Source organism: Battus philenor, unplaced genomic scaffold, assembly GCF_028537555.1.
Source record: "Battus philenor isolate CCGP_79_NKW_IND1 unplaced genomic scaffold, ilBatPhil1.0.hap1 SCAF_30, whole genome shotgun sequence".
In the NCBI taxonomy this organism is placed as follows: domain Eukaryota; kingdom Metazoa; phylum Arthropoda; class Insecta; order Lepidoptera; family Papilionidae; genus Battus; species Battus philenor.
This window is the reverse complement of record NW_027181694.1, coordinates 5,310,303-5,328,794: the sequence shown is the minus strand read 5'-3', so window position 1 is coordinate 5,328,794 and position 18,492 is coordinate 5,310,303. Positions and strand designations below refer to the sequence as shown.

Genomic DNA, 18,492 nt, shown 5'->3' with positions numbered 1-18,492 from the left:
TTTTTTACAAAATGTGCAAAGAATGTAGATAAATATTATACAAATTATAATATATATACTAAAATTCAAGACTTAGGAACCTTTAATAAATGCCCATATAAATGCATTGGGAATAAGAATGATTTAAAAATTATATAATCTACATTCTTTAAAGAAACTATTGATATATGAATGAAATAAAGAAATAGATTAAAAAGGTTCACGCCGGCACGTTCATAACAGATAAAAAATAAAAATTAATCGATATCCACTAAACAATATGCAGTCGTTTTAAATTAAATTATCTTTTTTAATTATAAGTTCTTTTTAGCGCTCGATGCGATGTGGTGAGGCTGTATATAAACTAGAAATTCAATTACTTCGAAAATAAATAACAGTTTGAGCGAATCTCCACGGCCATACGGCATCGGTGTATATAGTATCTTCATTGAATTAAAAAAATACAGATTAAAAACAGTAACATACAGAGCTATTTAAAAAAAAATGGATTATTTATCGGAATAGATTCAAGAAGATTAGCACCAAAAATATCTACATCTTTTCCGTATGGCCAGCCATGTTTATCTAAAAGTAAAACTACTTATTTTCAATGCTTTCTCGGTAAGAGGTATAAATTGAAGGTGTCTTTTGGTAGGGCAACGCAAGCGGGTTTCTGCTTCAGATCTTCCAGGTTTTCTGCAGCGACGTCGAACTCCTGGATGATGTTTGCGAACATTACAAAGGTCATTGTTGTGACCAGGGTCTGGCCTATACACGTACGTTTTCCAATGCTGAACGGTAAAAAGTGTGGGATGTTCTTCTTGACGCTCACTATCTCCTTCTCTGTCTCCAACGCCTTGTTCAGTGGTCTGGATCTCTCGCTGTCTGACTCCATTCCAGAATCGCATTGAGAATTACGACGCACCCTCATCTTGGTGCGTTCTAGGAATCGGCTGGGATCAAATTTCTCAGGTTCCTCCCAATACTTTTCTGATTTGTTCAGTTCATAGTTATTTATGAAGACAACTGTTCCCTTTTCTACACCGTAACCAGCCACTGCGGCTGTTTCTGTCGCCACGTGCGGTACTATGGGAGATGATGCATACCTCAGGCACTCTAGTACAGTAGCTTCAGTGTAAGGTAAGTTACTCCTATCTGTTAGCGTGACTGCACGTTTACCTTTAGTTACGCTGTCAATCTCTGCTTTGATTCTCCTCCCAACATCTCCATCTCTAGCCACGGCCGCTAAACACAACATAACCAAATTGCCAACCGATGAATGACCACCTAGAAAATCTTCCAACATGAATATAATTGTGTTCCTGTCAACAGTCGGATCATCGTGAAGCACTCTAAGTAGACCATCCAGAAAATCTTTCTCAGGACCTTCCGTGTCTAAATTAGTCTCCCTCTGTTCAACGATTCTGGATAAAATGAAGGAACGGATATCCTGAGACCAGTTTGCGAGTTTGTCCATGTGTTTCTTGTAGAAAGGTGCCAGCCATGGTAGAAAGTCGACAGCGTAACCCTGGTTGATCTCCCAGAAAATTTCGTCGAAGTGATCGACTATTTTTCTGAATTCCGTATCCGATTCAGAGTCGAAGCGAACATTGCACATGTAGTTGGAGAACATGTTCATTGCGCTCATCATGAGGAGTGGCTTCAAGTTAATACTGGAGTCAGTGGTCCTGGTGATATGTTTGAGGGTTTGGATCAGTTCTATTGATTCGAAAGTTGCAACGCTGCCGATGCGCGAGAAATTGTCGGTGTGCTGCTTTGGTCCGCAGTGACGTCGCGCCAAGTTCCGTCGGCGCAGTTGCAAGTTCGACCAGTCGCAGAGTGCAAGAGCTGTGAACAAAATACAAAAACATTTAATACAATATATAACAACACAGAAGTCATACTTTGAGACTGTCATAGTCCAGATCCTTCTATGAGACGACACCGTCAGCCCAGAGACGTACTTCTTGACGACTTTATAGAGAATGTTGTTCCTCTACCAGGAACGGAGTCTTTGGATTCGTGGATGTTTAGGGTAGAGAGCTATTCCCTCTGGGATCAGAGGATCTGATATCAACAACGTGCGTGGTGTGAGGGACTATTGCAATATAAAAAAGTTCGTAATGGAGATACTACAACAGCGCACATGGCGACCATCGAAGGCGTTTACATTATCATCACCATCATGTCATAGACGCCCACTGCTGGGCATAATGTCTCCCTAAAAATTGAAACTATGATTAGTTTTGCGCTATCCGTATCCAGCGACCTTCACTATGTTGTCAGTCCACCAATTGGGCAACCTACCAACGTTACAGGGGGTTTTGATAAGTATGAATAACACAACTCTCATTCTTTCAAAAAATATTTCCCCTCACTCTTCTAAAAAGCTAAAAAAACGTTTTTCTGGTTCTATTGAACCATTTTTAGGATTCTTTAAGGTTATGTTCATAATTAGTTCACTAGGTACAGTAATATACGAGTGTGATGGCCAAAGTCTCGCATCTGAGCTGTCGTATAAAAAATATATCACGCTCCGATAAATTTAAAACATCGTGATGTAACTCATGTAAGAAGCAACGATGTACAGCAAAAGAAATTGAAAATGCAACGTGCGACGATGCGTGCAGCCGATGCAATCAGTGAGCCGTAATAAAAACAACACGTGATGGGGCGGGGTGATATGTAACATTTATTTATGGCTTAATAATACCATAGACAAGAATAAACCGGTTATAAAAGCTAGAACATACGAGAGATAAATAGAAAAGTTGTGTAAAAAAGGTTCATTATAGTAATTTTAGAAGCACAACTTCCACAGCTGGACATATGCCTCTCTATTTGATTTTAGAATCAATTTCAAGTGACTTATTTCTTGCCGGCCCAAAGGCCTTATGCTGCACTATTCTATCTGCCTGCAACCATCATCATTTCTGGCGTTGAAATCAGGGAGGAGACAATACCCTCCCTGATAGGCGGAAAAGAAACCATGAAAGAATTCCTAAGTTATTGCAAAAGAATTATACAATATGCAATAGAAATAAATAAAAGTTAGGCATCAACAAACAAACACAAAAAAGATATGTAATAATAAATAATATTAAACTGTGATAAAGATAAAGATAAAAATGTGATACAACAAAACTAGAAATTAAGAAGATGTAAAATGAAAAGACGATGAAAGAATGGTAAAACAGAGCAAAAGGGAAAGAAAGCAGAATTGTGGTATAAAAGAACAGAATGAAAGATTATGTGAAGAATGAAAAAGAGAATGAAAATAAAATAATTAAGTGAATAAATTTAATGCTAATAAAGTCCCTATCCCACCATAAATAGGGGTACGGGAGGCCCCCAATAGCGGGGGTCATAAAAAAAAAACCATCGTCATTTCTACCGTTAAACGTCCAAAGCTAAACACAGATCATTAGATTTTAGATCCCGTAGAGACAATCTTAATAAAGACAACTATTGTATTCATTCTAGAATTACTCTATTATAATTATTGTAAAAACTACAAGATGAAAGAAGTGTCTTTGATATAACCTTGCATCAGATTGAACTTTTATATAATATTTATACAAGGTTTCAAAATACGTGTTTATCAAAGAACCTACAATAGATTTACAGTTTTTTTTCTTCACGATTATATTATCTGTATTTATAATGAAGTATATTAAGTCGATTAGATGTAGTATTATCTGATTCTTGCGTCTGTACGAGAGATGTGTGTTAATAAGCGTATCCGTGTTTCAGATCGCGGTTTAAGTTGCAATACAATGTGTAATCATATGCCTGTCTGTTATGTGCATTATTTAATACGGATTCAAGATAAAGTAGCTTCTTGTTTATTGCTTAGCAACAGATTTCCAGTAACTAGTTCAAATATATGATAGTAACATGTACATTTTTTGGTAATTGTTTATTAAAATTGGAATTATTACCAGAAAGAAGTTTTTTAGGCACTGTTATTAGATCTTCGTTGCTCTTGTGGAAGTACAGGGTCATTTCTTTTCGTTTTAATTTTTTTTTTCACATCTTATTTTATTTCAGCACTTCTACATCAATTCATATTAAGTTATTTCATTATTTTTATTACTTTCCACATTTCGTCTGCCTTACCCTTTCATTCAATATTTATTGGAATCAGGCGTTACCTTGCGGAAGTCCATCCTAAGTAAGAAAAGGACCAATATTTAGCCACTTCCGCATATGCAGTGGTAGTCGTGCAACAAAGTGCACCACCCGCCATGCCATGCTAAACATAATTACTTGTACGATTAGTGCAAAACACAGAGTGACCTGCACTAATCGGTGTGACATTGGCATGGCTCCTGAAGATACCCCGTGGAGGGGTAAAGCACGTTGAGTGATTTAGCGGTGGCAGTTGTGTAATTCGCATTGTTTGCCGCATACGCATTTATCAGCGGGCTGGCGGGCGGTGCACTTTGTTGCAAGACTACCACTGCATGTGCGGAAGTGGCTAAATATTGGTCCTTTTCTTACTTTCATTCAATTTCCCTCTTTTTCGATACCTTTCTTCCGTCACCTAATTCCTCACAAAATTTTGTTTTACAGTTATTTTGTTTACAAAACAGAAAGAATTTAAAAGATTGTCACATTCCAATAGAAAAAAAATATACTTTATATAATGCTTTTAGCTGACGAATATGCTATATAATAACTTCTTAAAAGCTATTACGCCTTTGACTAATCGTCGTGTATTTAATTAAAAAAAAAATTACGTCAATTACGAACTTCGGCTTCATGACATTTCATGCGATTTACTTTTTAATATCACGTATATATTTGACAGATGATTTTGTATTAGCCAACTTCCGGCGAGTTTAATTGAAAATTCATGAAGGTTTTTGTCCAACTGTGGGCGTGTTAGATTTAAATGATGATGATTAGTCGATAAAATGTTATATTACAATGTAAATTAAATATTATTTATTTCAGACGCCACGTGTAATGTTTTCGTATAGAAAAAAATGTGTGCTATGTGTAAATTGACGCCTGACGCCACCTCGTGTTTGACAGTACAAGCTGATTCAGTAAATAGGAAATAGAAATAGAATGTAACACGTATCAGATAGCTTATTTCACGACATATATTTTCGTTTCTCGCTTTATATTTTTATGTTCCCCTGTTATTAATAAAAAAATTCTTGACAATGTAATTTATTTTTTCATCTTTTATTTTTCATAAATTTTCAAATATCAATACTACAGCTCTACTCGAGTAGAGCGGTTTACTACGTGCGAATGTCTTCGTACAACTAGAGTATCTGTTCAGCTTCTGTTTTATTTTTAAGTTCACGGACCCTTCCGCTCCGTGAACTCAGTTCCTATGAAGCTGTAAAAGCCTTAAGGCTAACAGCATCAACTTCAACCGAAATCAAGCACAAATCCTTTCATTCATCACTTTCATCGCTTCCCGTTCCGTCGCATTTCGTTCGAAATTATTGAGTACACACAATACAATTTAAACCATTATATAAATATATGATATAGATATATAAACAAACATAATATAAGTATATAAACCATAATCTTCCCTGTTTAGTAATGTTTTTACTTGTTTTGTCATTGTTTGACTATATATCATTAAATGTTCTCAGTGAGATAGTTATAAGGTAACAATTGTAACTAATTTTATATGTCTAAGCTTCTAGTTTTGTACTTTCTTACTGCCTTTTGTTACTGTTTATCTCCAATAAAGTAAATAAATTCCCACAAAAGTACACCTACAAAGTTTACTTTTTGTTACGTGACATCATATTTATTTATTAACAAAAAAATCTGTTATGAAATGAAATTTTTGTGATAATAAACACCTGGGAATTAATTTCTCTAATTCAATCACCGTCATGTCAGTCGATGGTAGTCCACTAGAAGACATAGGGCTCCCCCCAAAGATCGCAAACGACTGGTTCTATGTTGCTCGCATTCAGCGACTCCCCACGACTTCCCCCGACTTCCCGCGACTATCCCCGACTTCCCAAGACTTCCCACGACCTTGACTATTCCGATGTATCTAGTGGACCTACCCACATTACGACTCGAGAATTTTTATTCTCTGATTCGATCTCGCAGTGGACCTCCGAGCTTTCCCCATTGCTCTTAGTGACCTTGAGCCTTCTTGTAAAGTCCATCACATACTACCACATCTCAGATCCTTAAGCTATCACCGGCATCGCAGACATTTAGTACACCTTCGTTAATTTCATTTCATATACTTTATTATACCCGCCAAAAACATATAAATAGTTTAATAATAATGAACAAAACAGTACAATGAATGAAAAAGAGCACAAAGAAAATCAATTTTGTGTATTGCTTCGGATCTAAATTTGAAGGTTAGTACTAAAAGGGAGATCATTTTGATTGCATTCGGAACAAATTGAACCTAAATATAATAACTAATATTTTGTTACCAAGGGAATATTAAACTATTATTGTATATCTATGCTATCAGATACATATATATATGTTAAAATTTACGAAACATATATATACGCATAGCACCCAGTTCGCTGATGCCGCGAGTTTCACGAACTAGGCTGTGACACGAATCAGGTTGCGTAAAAAAACCCACGCTGCAAGTCTATAAGGCGCTAGTGCGTATTGTCTAATTATAGTGTCAAATTACAAGTTCATCGCGTGCGGTGTAAGCCATAAGCGATTAGCGGGTTAAAAATCGCTTATAAAATTATTATATAAGTGTTTATTTGTCTGCTATTTAGATGAAGAATTTAAAGTGGTGACCCAAGTTAAAGACCCCGAGGTAGCCCATGACCTTTAATACTCAGTTCTCATAGACTTTACCTAATTAAAACGAGCAGTGAATACCACCAAAGGCACTATATTAGTGTTACTTCTATTTTGTTAAAACATTCAAGTTAAATGTTAAAAAATGATAGTAAAAACACGTTCTAAAGTAACCGATATAGCCTAGTGGTTTCTTAAATCAAAGTGGCAGTATTCCGCCCGCCTAGCGTGTAGAACACATGTCCGCTAAAGCCTTTAAGTACAGGAATGTAGAATGTCTGTTCAGGTCGACTGACGGCCTTGTTAAAGACGTGGGAATTCGTTGAATACCGGCATTTTACTATCGCCATTACTGTAATTATATATACTGCTGAAATGAAAGGCTTTCCTGTCAGTCTTATTATAATTTTATCTGTCTTATTATATTATAATGACTAAATGATTATAAAAATCAACAATAAAATTTAAAGAAATTATATACATAATTGTTTTATTTATTGAAATTAAAATAAGTCAAAATTACTTCCAAGAGCGAAATAGTGAACAAAAAAAATATAATTAAAATTTAACCCGCTCCCGCTTGTGATATAGACCGTGGTAATATTTTAATGTTCCTGGTGTAAAGTTCACAAGGCTATGTTCTATGTTATTAGGTCATATAGGGATCGTTTAGCGTGTCGATCATTAAGTTGTAAATTGAGATACGTTTTTTTTTTGTTATAAATTAATATACGGAACAATTATAATTTATTTGAATTTTTTGTTTTTCGTGTTGTAGATTTTTTATTTTTATTATCATCTTTGTCGCAATGATATACATACTAAACACAAAACGTCTTGGCATCGCTTCTTGTCTTATGAAACAACATTGATGATAATTATTATTGAATGAATTATCTTATATCTTTTATAACAATGTACAGTATTAAACATAAATCTTATATAGATTGATCGGATACAGGTGCAAAACTATCAAACCTTTGAATTTGTTGAATAGATTTTAATGCGTCGCAGAAAGTATACCGCGGCGTGATGAGTGGGCGAAGTGTTTAAACAAATAAAACTTCACGTGTGGTTCCTTTCCTTATTGTTTCTATAGGTTTTATTCGACAGGTTGATTGTTTACAGATAAAAAAACTTTAATAGGGTAAATATATAGCTATATATCTAAATATCAAATAAATAACGTGGTAAGAAAATGAGATTAGTATGTTTTAAAATAAATTATTGTTTAATATCTGGCCATGTAGACTTTATTCTGCTAGAAGTTGTTGGCATGTTTCAGATCAATTACTTTATATAGGATGATTTAAAATAGGTGTATGGGCTTTTAAATATTTTGCTGACAGATAACACCAGAACACTTTTAAAGAAACTTCAATAATAGATCAACCTGTATATTTTCGTGGCATTAATCTAGTAAGATATTTTTAAGGTAATCCAATTTAGTAACAAGTAAGAATAGATTCTTACTTTATATTTCTTTTTTCCTGTAGAGATTTCTACGGGGCAATTTATAAGAAACAAATGGCATGTAAAAACTCTTTTGTTTGACGGTTGAAAATATATTTACTTTTTAATCTGTTTATGTTCGTTATTCTAATTCCAATTTTAAAAATATTTGTACAAATAATCACTTTTCTAATTAACGTAAATTCGAATTTATTATTTGATCGGATGAAATATCTCAGATGTGCCTATATTTTTTAAAATAATATATAGCATTAAATGCTAAAATAAACATTCGAAATAGACTGAAAGCGGATATATTTCATATATGTTTTTTTTTTAATTTGTAATAGGCAAAGCATTTGACATCTGTCTTGCTTCATTTAACGAAGTCTTTGAAGGTTCATGATTGACTTGAAGAAACCTGTTGACTCTTGATGTAAAGCCTTCTAAGTTATATGTAGCTGGGAAGAACGATGCCGATAGGTTTTTTTTTGTGAATATTTAAGGAGTTTCAACCATGTATTGATGTTCAATGGAAGAAAGGTAAAAAAAGTCAGAAACTTTAATACACGAACGTTCTTTGAATTTTTTTGAATCTGGCAATGGAAAGTTTCTGAAACTTTTCCTCTAATGTATACAAAATTTATTTCTGCTTCATGTATTTCTGTTGTGTATGTAATTGAATGTTGGTTTTAAAGAGATGTTTATACATGTTACTTTTTTAATTATATAGTTTTAGTGTATGAGTGAGGTACGCTTGGGGGGTTGGGAGGGGAGGGGTATATCTCGGACGGCGTTGTCAGTTATTGTGGTGCAAGACCTTGTGCATGTTCCATAGTCGATATTGAAAATTTAAAAAAAAATCGCTTTTAATTGTAACTGATATCTAAAGTTTTCAGTTTTTTTAGTTCGTACATTATTATGTGATTTTACATTACAAGTTGTGTGTGTATATGTGAACATAATTGTGATATCGAAAATGGTAAGTATTATTTGTAATATATCTATTTTTAATTAATTTATACTTGGATTAAGACCTGTTTGAATTTTCATGACTTGAATTTAAGTTTGGGAGGACAATTTGATTTCAGTTTATATCAAATTAAACACTCACACATCCATCTGTGATCACAAAAAATATTCGAATTGGACAAAATATAAATAAATAAATAGAAAAATTAATCTTCAATATATCGACTAACGTAATTAAAATCAATTGAAATTGAAAGGTTTATAAATGAAAACTATTTTAATGGTTAAATAATTCGTAAGAATATTGAAACATATATTTTAGTATTTACAGTAATATGTACTATATCTTAAGGTTTAAACTGTTTTGGAGGCAACTGTGTACCGGTATTTCATTACATATATACATTTAAGATATTTATTTAAAATAAACTTGTAAAAACTGCGAAATATTTTTAACAGAAAATAATAGTTTAGGCAAGGAGTAGGGATGTTATAAAATTGACCATAAAAAACCAGCCTAAGTTAGTGTTATCATTGTGCGTTTTTTACACTTATATAAGTTGAATAAAGTCTTAGGAGTTCAACCTGAATGTAGTTCTAAACTGTACAATTGTTAATAAATTCAACTTTTCTCACATTCTTATAAAGTACACTTGAATTGAAGTTATTTTATATCAATATATATAATCGAATATTTGTGAAAAATAGTTAAGAATAAAAGAAATTGCTTACAATTATTCCGATCGCCAGCGAAGAGCTGGTGGAACCTCAGGAAATCGGGTCTGCCACCGAAGAATTTTCCGTTTTGATTCAGGACCTCTCTAATCAGCTCGAGGTTGTTAACAACTAAACACTGGGTGGTACCCAGTTTAATGCTGAATATATCGCCATAGCTCTTCGCCAGTTCGGTGAACGCCTGGAACGGTGATTCGTGCTTGCCGAGAAGGTGTAAACTGCCAATCACAGGCAACGGTATTGGCCCCGGAGCCTCTCTCAACTCCGTCACTGCCTCGTCCCCGTATTTACTGGACCTCTTCAACGCTATGGTTTTTCGCGTGAAAAGCTTATAAGCCACAAGGGCCAATACGGCGAGAACTAGAAGCACACTCATTTTATATTTTCCTAAAAAAGAAATTTTTTATTCGAGTGGCAACACTAGTTTGACAGGAGTTTTGGAGGGAACAAGGAGCGTTCTCCGTCCGGCACTGCGTCAGCTGGGAGTGCGGCAGCCATTTTATACTCACGCCATTTGCATTTTAGGCCTGTACACCGTTTTGTTACTTTACACCCGATACGCTGCAAATTATACCTTATATCTATAACCATAAGGCGTTTAAGACTGCATCCTGTGTTTAGCAGACTTGTACCGTATGAAGCATATAATATACGGAGATATTTAACTTGTTTTCGTTAGAAAATAATATTGGATGCAAGAGGATATACACATTCATTCTAATTCATGCTTCTGTTTATAAATAAAATATCAAACCATACATAATATTTAAAGGATAAATATACAGGGTGATTGCTTAAAATAAAAGCAACAAAAGTCTATATTTGTTATCAAAAATCTTTTAAGTTTTTACAACTATTTCCTTTTGTTTATAAAGTGATAACTTTGTAATATGTAACATTATTTTTTCCATTTAACAGATAATACAGGGACCGATTGTAAAAAAATATATTTTAATATGCAGTAATTTGAATTTTGAATTTTTATATTATCACTAGCTGTTCCCGCAAACGTTGTTTTGCAAAAAAAATATATGGTTTTAATTAACAAAAAAAATAATGGTTGATCGTAGAGGGGTGAAAATTTAAGGTTGTATGTATTTTTGTATGCTGTATCATAATAAAATAAAAACCAAAAAAATTGTCTAAAAAATAAAAAAAAATAATTTAGGGGTGGACCACCCTTATCACTTAGGGGTATGAATAATAGATAGTAGCCGATTCTCAGATCTACTGAATACGCATATAAAATTTGGTAAAAGTCGGTCAAGCCGTTTAGGAGGAGTTCAAGTTCGAACACCGTGACACGAGAATTTTATATATATAGATTACGTAATTAATATATTTATCAATGGTAGCCAAGCGGTAGAGTGAGACTTGCACTCATAGGTCGCGGGTTCTATGCCCTGAATAGAATTATACGTAATTCACACTTTGTGCATTATTTATATATGATTGCCACTGCTCACAAACAAGTTTTCAGATGATGGGCAGTTATATCCTCCACATCTCTTCATCACACTTTGATCACCTGCCAGGTGTGAAAATTATGGTATATCCTCCCATAGATATCTTTTGGTTAGAAACGACAATTTATTATATATAATATGTATGTGAGTACATATCTATATCGTATCGTATCTTGTAAAACTTTGTTGCTCATCCTGTATATGCTACAGTGATTATTGAGTAACTTTCTTCTATATAGGATTATGATCCTTTTGCACACCCTCACAATCTAAATAATGCTAAAGGCGGAAACTTGTCATGACTCCTTGATGTATAAATCGTCAGTTAAAATCAGTTTTAAGTTTTCTGAACGAGTAAAAAAAATAAAAATAAGTTTTTTTATAGGTACATACATTATTTGACAACAAATGAGCAATACATTCGATCCTCTAAGGCTTTTATATCTGTAACTTATTTATACGTACTTTAGTTAAATACGTGAATCAATATAAATTCGTATTGATATGTGTATGTCTTCTATATGGAAAGATTTTCTATTTTAAAGGCCTTTTATACGTATAGCATTACAATTAACGGGTATTATTGATGAGAGATAGTTCGTCAAGGTATCCTTGATTCTAATAACAAAATAACACCCCAGAGAGCCTTCATCGAAGTGATCAAACAGCTTGAAAGCCTCCTAATCCAGTGAAATTGTAGTATTTGTCTTTAACATCATCAGAGAATCTGAAATTAAAAATGCCGGCACATTCTTTTTCGTTTATATCAGGGCTTCTTAAACTTTTGTCATTCATGACCTCATTTATGATTACCAGTTTCTTAACGACGCCATACAAATATAAAAAAAAAATTTTTTTTGATGATTTATTTACTAGGTAACAATATGCATATACATATGAAATTATACAGTTTTAGAATTCGTTTTAAAACATACGAAAATCTAAAATTTAAAATTGCACAAAAAATTATAAAATTGTATGTATATTAGTTTGACATTAAAATCCCCCGACCCCAGAATTTTGCCATGCGGCCCCGTTTGGGGTCGCGACCCATAGTTTAAGAAGCCCTGGTTTATATCAAAATCTTTTACAGCACATGTCGTTCGATTGTGTAATGATTTACCGTTGAATATAAGACGTGATAACTCACTGCCTATATTTAACCCTTAACAGCCTGATTTACGAAAGTGATTTTTTTTAATATTACTGTGTTTGCTTGCGGGTCTAGATGAAGGGAAAAATAGACTTTTTTTTAAATTTCGTTAGAAAGAATATTATACAACAGTAAAATATGTACAGCCAACCTATGTAAAAAACTAATAGTAATGTAAATATTCGGTTTAAAAGATTGGTATCAAAATTGAAACTCTAGGCTATTAAGGATTAAGAAAAGGGTTAAGAAAATGTTTAAGAACAATAGTTCTCAGTATATATACTAGACCTATGATTATTTATCCGTTAGTTCACTTCTGTATCTATCCATGTTTTATTATCCTTTTTTAAGGCAAGTGTGATTAAAATCAGTTTGGTGTTTTCATTTATTTTTGCATTTATTATGATACATAAAACATTATTTTTTGTAACTATATATGATATATACATATGTATGTATGTCTATATATGTTTTGTACACGTTAACTATGTGTTATTCATACTTCGACTGTTTCCATACTATGGCTGTCCGAAGAGATTGCCTCGTGCGATAAGACCGCCCATTGTACTTTTTTGTATGTTATTATGAAATTTTTTAAATGTATCCTTACGTGTACAAGAATATTAAATAAATAAAAATATGTAGCGTCCCCAGCCGAGGCTTTCTAGGGAGATCTCGAGCCTTGCTACCTTAACACGATAATTGCAGTATAGAACTTAATAGAACCTTTTTTATTGCGACATGTGGTTATATCCGCCCACAGACGATGTTTTAAATTGACTCTCAGTAAACAACGCATTTTTTTTAAATGGTCCCCGCTGTTGGGGTCCTCTCGTTCCCCTATCTCGTGTGGGACAGGGACTTTTTAATTCTAGTAATTTATTCATTTTTTATTATTATTATCATTCTTCTCTTTCATATATCATCTTATCTGTCGTACTGTTTCTTTCATTCTACAATTTTCCCAGTCTTTCTCTTTCATTCCATTAGCCATACATTCATCCTCAACCACTACATTCTAGGTTTCCTTACTATTTTATTTTGCAACATTATTTATTGTTCAAATATTTAACACGTATTTTCTCTGTAATTATCATCTTATATTATACTATTTATTAAACTATTTTTGGTACTACTATATTCCTTTTATTTCCATATTTTAGTGTTCGTTTTATTTTTACCTATTGTATTTATTACCACCTTCCTGCAGTAGCTGAGGAAGCATTCTCTCTCCCCTTCGTCTTGCATGATGGCCGAGATATTCCTTTCCTCTATCAACTTTTTATCTAAACAACGCATTGAAATGTCATTGTTTTTAATACATAAACATAAATAAATGGAATTGTCATCAATCACTGAGATATTACTGCCGCAGTGAGGGAGAGTACGTTTATTTTCTCTAAGTAAGAAAAGGACCAATATTTAGCCACTTCCGCACATGCAGTGGTAGTCGTGCAATATAATGCACCGCCCGCCAGCCCGCTGATAAATGCGTAAAACACAGGGGCTCTGTGTTTGGCACTAATTGGTGTAACATAACTCCTGAAGATGCCCCGTGGAGGGGTGAAACACGAGTTGAGTATGGTGGCGGTTGTGCGATTCGCATTGTTTGCCGCATACGCATTTATCAGCGGGCTGGCGGGCGGTGCACTTTATTGCACGACTACCACATGTATGCATGTGCGGAAGTGGCTAAATATTGGTCCTTTTCTTACTTAGGATGGACTTCCGCGAGGTTACGCCTGATTCCATTAAATATTTATTTTCTCTACACATAATACAAGGTATACGTAGGTCAATATGATTGCGTGAGGCAGTAACAGTGTTAAAATAGGTTTTAAAATAAGCGCCTTCAGCGCTCTGCCCACTCGCATCCACGAAATATTCAAACGCCATTTGGGCAGCAGGGGAAGTCACATAAAAAGAAATAGAACAGCTGTTCCATGGTAAAATATATATAAAAGAACATACTTAACTTAAACAAAAGTTTCGTAAACTAAATAAGAATTAATAAATACATAGTAAATATATTCTCCTTTATCTTATCTTTGTCTTGGAAGCTCCGAAAGAATGCCGAAATTGAGACTTTAGTAGCACAGCCAAATATCATTGGCGAATATAAAGCTCAACGAATCCGCTGGCTTGGTCACTTGGAGCGAATAGGATCGGATCGGAGCGTGAAGGTAGCGTACCTGGAAAAACCGAGGAGTCGAAGACCAGTGGGTAGACCCAGGTATCGCTGGATCGATCGCGTTGAGGCAGACTTGCGAGAATTGAATGTCAATCAATGGCAGACGATGGCGCAAGATAGAGGAAAGTGGAAGTCTCTCGCTTCGGAGGCCAAGACCCACTTTGGGTCACTGAGCTAGCGGAGTAGTAGTAGTAGTATATTCTCCTTTAACATCACTGTAACGAAAGTATGTAATATTTTCTGTTTTAATAAGTTATCAACATATGTAAGGCATGTACTACGACTACAATTAAAACATATTTAATTTTATACTTTATACGAGATTATTTCTCTTACCGATACACATTCACTACAAGGCATACACCTTCCCCAAAAATCGCTACAATGATCTTGCATAACTATATTGTCGCTTCATATACTTGGTTTACCAGCGCTAAATCCACAGGCCCGTGGTCACCATTTAAGTACTAAATGTTATGATGTAAGCGTGGACCAGACAGTGGTCGACCTAGTAGCTTATTCTCCCGCATTCAGAGTACTCCGGTTTGACTCCGAATAAAGATTAGGCAAGAAGATAGAAAAAGCAACCATCGCCTCCATCATGTTAAAAGAAGAGGAAAGAAAATCCTTCCCCAACTACTGTAAGAAGGTAACCAAAACAGCAATAGAGAGAAATAAAACACAATTATAGGCTCAGATATTGTCAGAAAGGAAATTAAATATTAAGTAAGCAATAAACTGAAGAAAGAAATTAAATAAAATTTTAAATAAAAATTTTGCAATAACTAAAATAAAATATAAAAACTGTAATAAATATATGTAAATAATAGAATGTAAAGCTGTATAAAGAAAATTGTGAAATATATCTAGAATGTGTAAAATATATCTAGAATGTAGTAGTTGAGGATGGATGTATGGCGAATAGAAAGAAAGAGAAAGACTGAGAAAATTGTGGAATGAAAGAAGTAGAAAGATAGCTTATGTGATAAATGAAAGAAGTAGAAAGATAGCTTATATGATGAATGAAAGAAGTAGAAAGATAGCTTATGTGATGAATGAAAGAAGTAGAAAGATAGATTATGTGATGAATAAAAGAAGTAGAAAGATAGATTATGTGATGAATAAAAGAAGTAGAAAGATAGATTATGTGATGAATGAAAAAAGTAGAAAGATATATTATGTGACGAATCAAAGAAGTAGAAAGATAGCTTATGAGATGAATGAAAGAAGCAGAAAGATAGATTATGTGATGAATGAAAGATAAATTATGTGATGAATAAAAGAAGTAGAAAGATAGATTATATAATGAATGAAAGAAGTAGAAAGATAGCTTATGTGATGAATAAAAGAAGTAGAAAGATAGATTATATGATTAATGAAAGAAGTAGAAAGATGCTTATGTGATGAATGAAAGAAGTAGAATGATAGATTATGTGACGAATGAAAGAAGAGAAAGATAGTGATACAAAAAAGCGTGAAAAAATAAATAAAGAAAATAAACGACCCTGTCTTTCCCAAAGATAAGGGTACGAAAGGTCACCAATAGCAGGGGACATAACATTCGTAGGTCGCGGATTCGATGCCCGGGATACAATATTATATAATTCACACTTTGTGCATTGATTATATAGGATTACCACGGCTTACAGATAAGTTTACAGAGGATGTATAGCAGCGCTCTCTGCGTACCATAATACCATACTGCGATCGTCAACTCGCTATTGTCTATTGTCTCGTGTGAAGTTTTTGCTTTTAGCCTTGCGGCTTTTACAGCTTCATCGGAAACGAGTTCACGGAACGTAGGGGTCCGTGAAATATATAAAATTTACAGGATTCGAGCTTCCGAACCCGCATCAGTAGAGGAAAGGAGAGGAGGAAGTCACAAGGGTAGTGGCCGCGAGATAGAAGCAACGGGGCTTACCCAGCCAGCCCTCGAGGACACAAACCCAGCGTCCCAGACGGTCGGAAGAACTCGCGGCTAACGCGCGTGTCTGGTTAGTGTTGCTGAAGTGTACTGAGCGAGGAGTTAACACATTCACTGCGGCTTGAGGCCGATTCAGCCTCATGGTAGACTTTGCACTGGTGCGGCGCGTAAAACTCGTGTTTTCTCTCTAGTGCGGCGGCTGTTTACACTCAACCGAAACATGAGGCAGAAAAGGCCTAAACCGCACTACTAGGAAGTTCAGCTTGAGGCTGATTCGACCTCAGCCGCACCAGCTGAAAGTTCTTCAAAATTGGGCCCGCAGTGAACGTGTTATGTGTGTATAGAAGCGTAGACCACTCGGCAATCTAAGGAAGGATACTGATCCTACCTCAGATCGACCACGCTGTTCGCGGCGACAGCGTTGGAAGGCCGACGCCGTTTATGTAACGGACGGTAGAAAGTGTGGTGAGTGATTTTTGTGCATCGCACGCGTGTTTTCGTGTGGTGAGCGGTCGCCAGTTGAGTGGTTGTTGTAGATGGTGAGTTGTGGTCTCGAACCATCGTGATAGTACCACGAGGGTTTCGGAGGTAGCGTATCCACGCATACCCCGGGACGGGCTATCGAAAAACAGCACGGCGCGAGGGAAGACCGCGTGGCGATCCCTGACCGGGAGATACCGTGGTCCCCCGTTTAGCGCAGAGGGCGACCACCGAGTGGGGTTTTAGTGGGTAGGAATCCTACATACCCCTGTCCTCCCCCCAGAGGCAGGGCATTTTGAATACCAGAAGATTTCCCCAACCGAAAAAAAAAAAAAAGATGGTGAGTTATCGCTTGCAGTGTGGTAAGTGTCTGAAGCGTGCGGTGTGTGGTGAGTGGATTGTCGGAACCCTACGATAGGATCAGTAAGGACGTCTTTAGGACACCTCACGAGGTTTCTGAAGGAAAAGCCGGGGGTGTAGCGAGTGGAGTTCGCTATGAGGGGGTTTGGGGTCAACCCGCTTGCAAAGAAATGCTTTTATATCCCCCCCCCCCCCATAGATATCTTTTAGGGTAACAACAACAGCCTTCCTGTTAACCTTCGTTCTTCCAAAACTCGCAGGCGAACTTATCTCTGCAGTATTTCCTAAATAAAACATTTATTAAAGGGATCCACTGTTGAAATCGATTTCATATTTATTTTTCAAAAAAGAACTTTGCGGACGAGAACTTAAAAGCTAGAAAATGTCGAAGAGATGTTTTTAAATAAATTGATATTCTAACGGGTGTTTCTTCAATAAATATTTAATATTGTTTATGCGGAAAAATTTTATCTAATATATAAAATTCTCGTGTCACTGTGTTCGAACTTGAACTCCTCTGAAACGGCTTGACTGATTTTTACCAAATTTAATATGCGTATTCAGTAGATCTGAGAATCGGCTACTATCTATTTTTCATACCCCTAAGTGATAAAGGTTGTTCACACTTAAAAAAAAATTTTTATTTTTTTTAACGAAATTTTTTGTTTTTATTTTTTTATAATACAACATACAAGAATACATACAACCATAAATTTTCACCCCTCTACGATCAACCCTTATTTTTTATTTGTAAATTAAAATATCAATTTTTTTTTTGCAAAACAACGTTTGCGGGATCAGTTAGTTTATATATAATATAGTGACAGACATATGATAAATATAAGATATAATAATATACTTGTGTCGATTTAAGTTAATAAATCCTTCATGGGTCTGAGTGTACGTATATATAATAAAGTTCCACAAGGTATAGACCTTTCGTATATTACTAAATAAATCAAGCATTAGACTATTAGATTTTAGCATTTAAGAGTTTTTTTTATTGAAA

At 34.9% G+C, this 18,492-nt stretch overlaps 1 protein-coding gene across 1 annotated transcript; it reads right to left on the bottom strand.

Moving 5' to 3' along the window:
* Positions 1-462: 462 nt before the first annotated feature.
* On the bottom strand, positions 463-10,359 carry LOC137927462 (cytochrome P450 307a1-like). Its single transcript, XM_068771276.1, has 2 exons — positions 9,907-10,359; positions 463-1,827 (listed from the first exon to the last, which is right to left on the bottom strand). The coding sequence occupies exons 1-2, from the start codon at positions 10,283-10,285 to the stop codon at positions 587-589; spliced, it is 1,620 nt and encodes a 539-aa protein (XP_068627377.1). The 5' UTR covers positions 10,286-10,359; the 3' UTR covers positions 463-586.
* Positions 10,360-18,492: the final 8,133 nt, after the last annotated feature.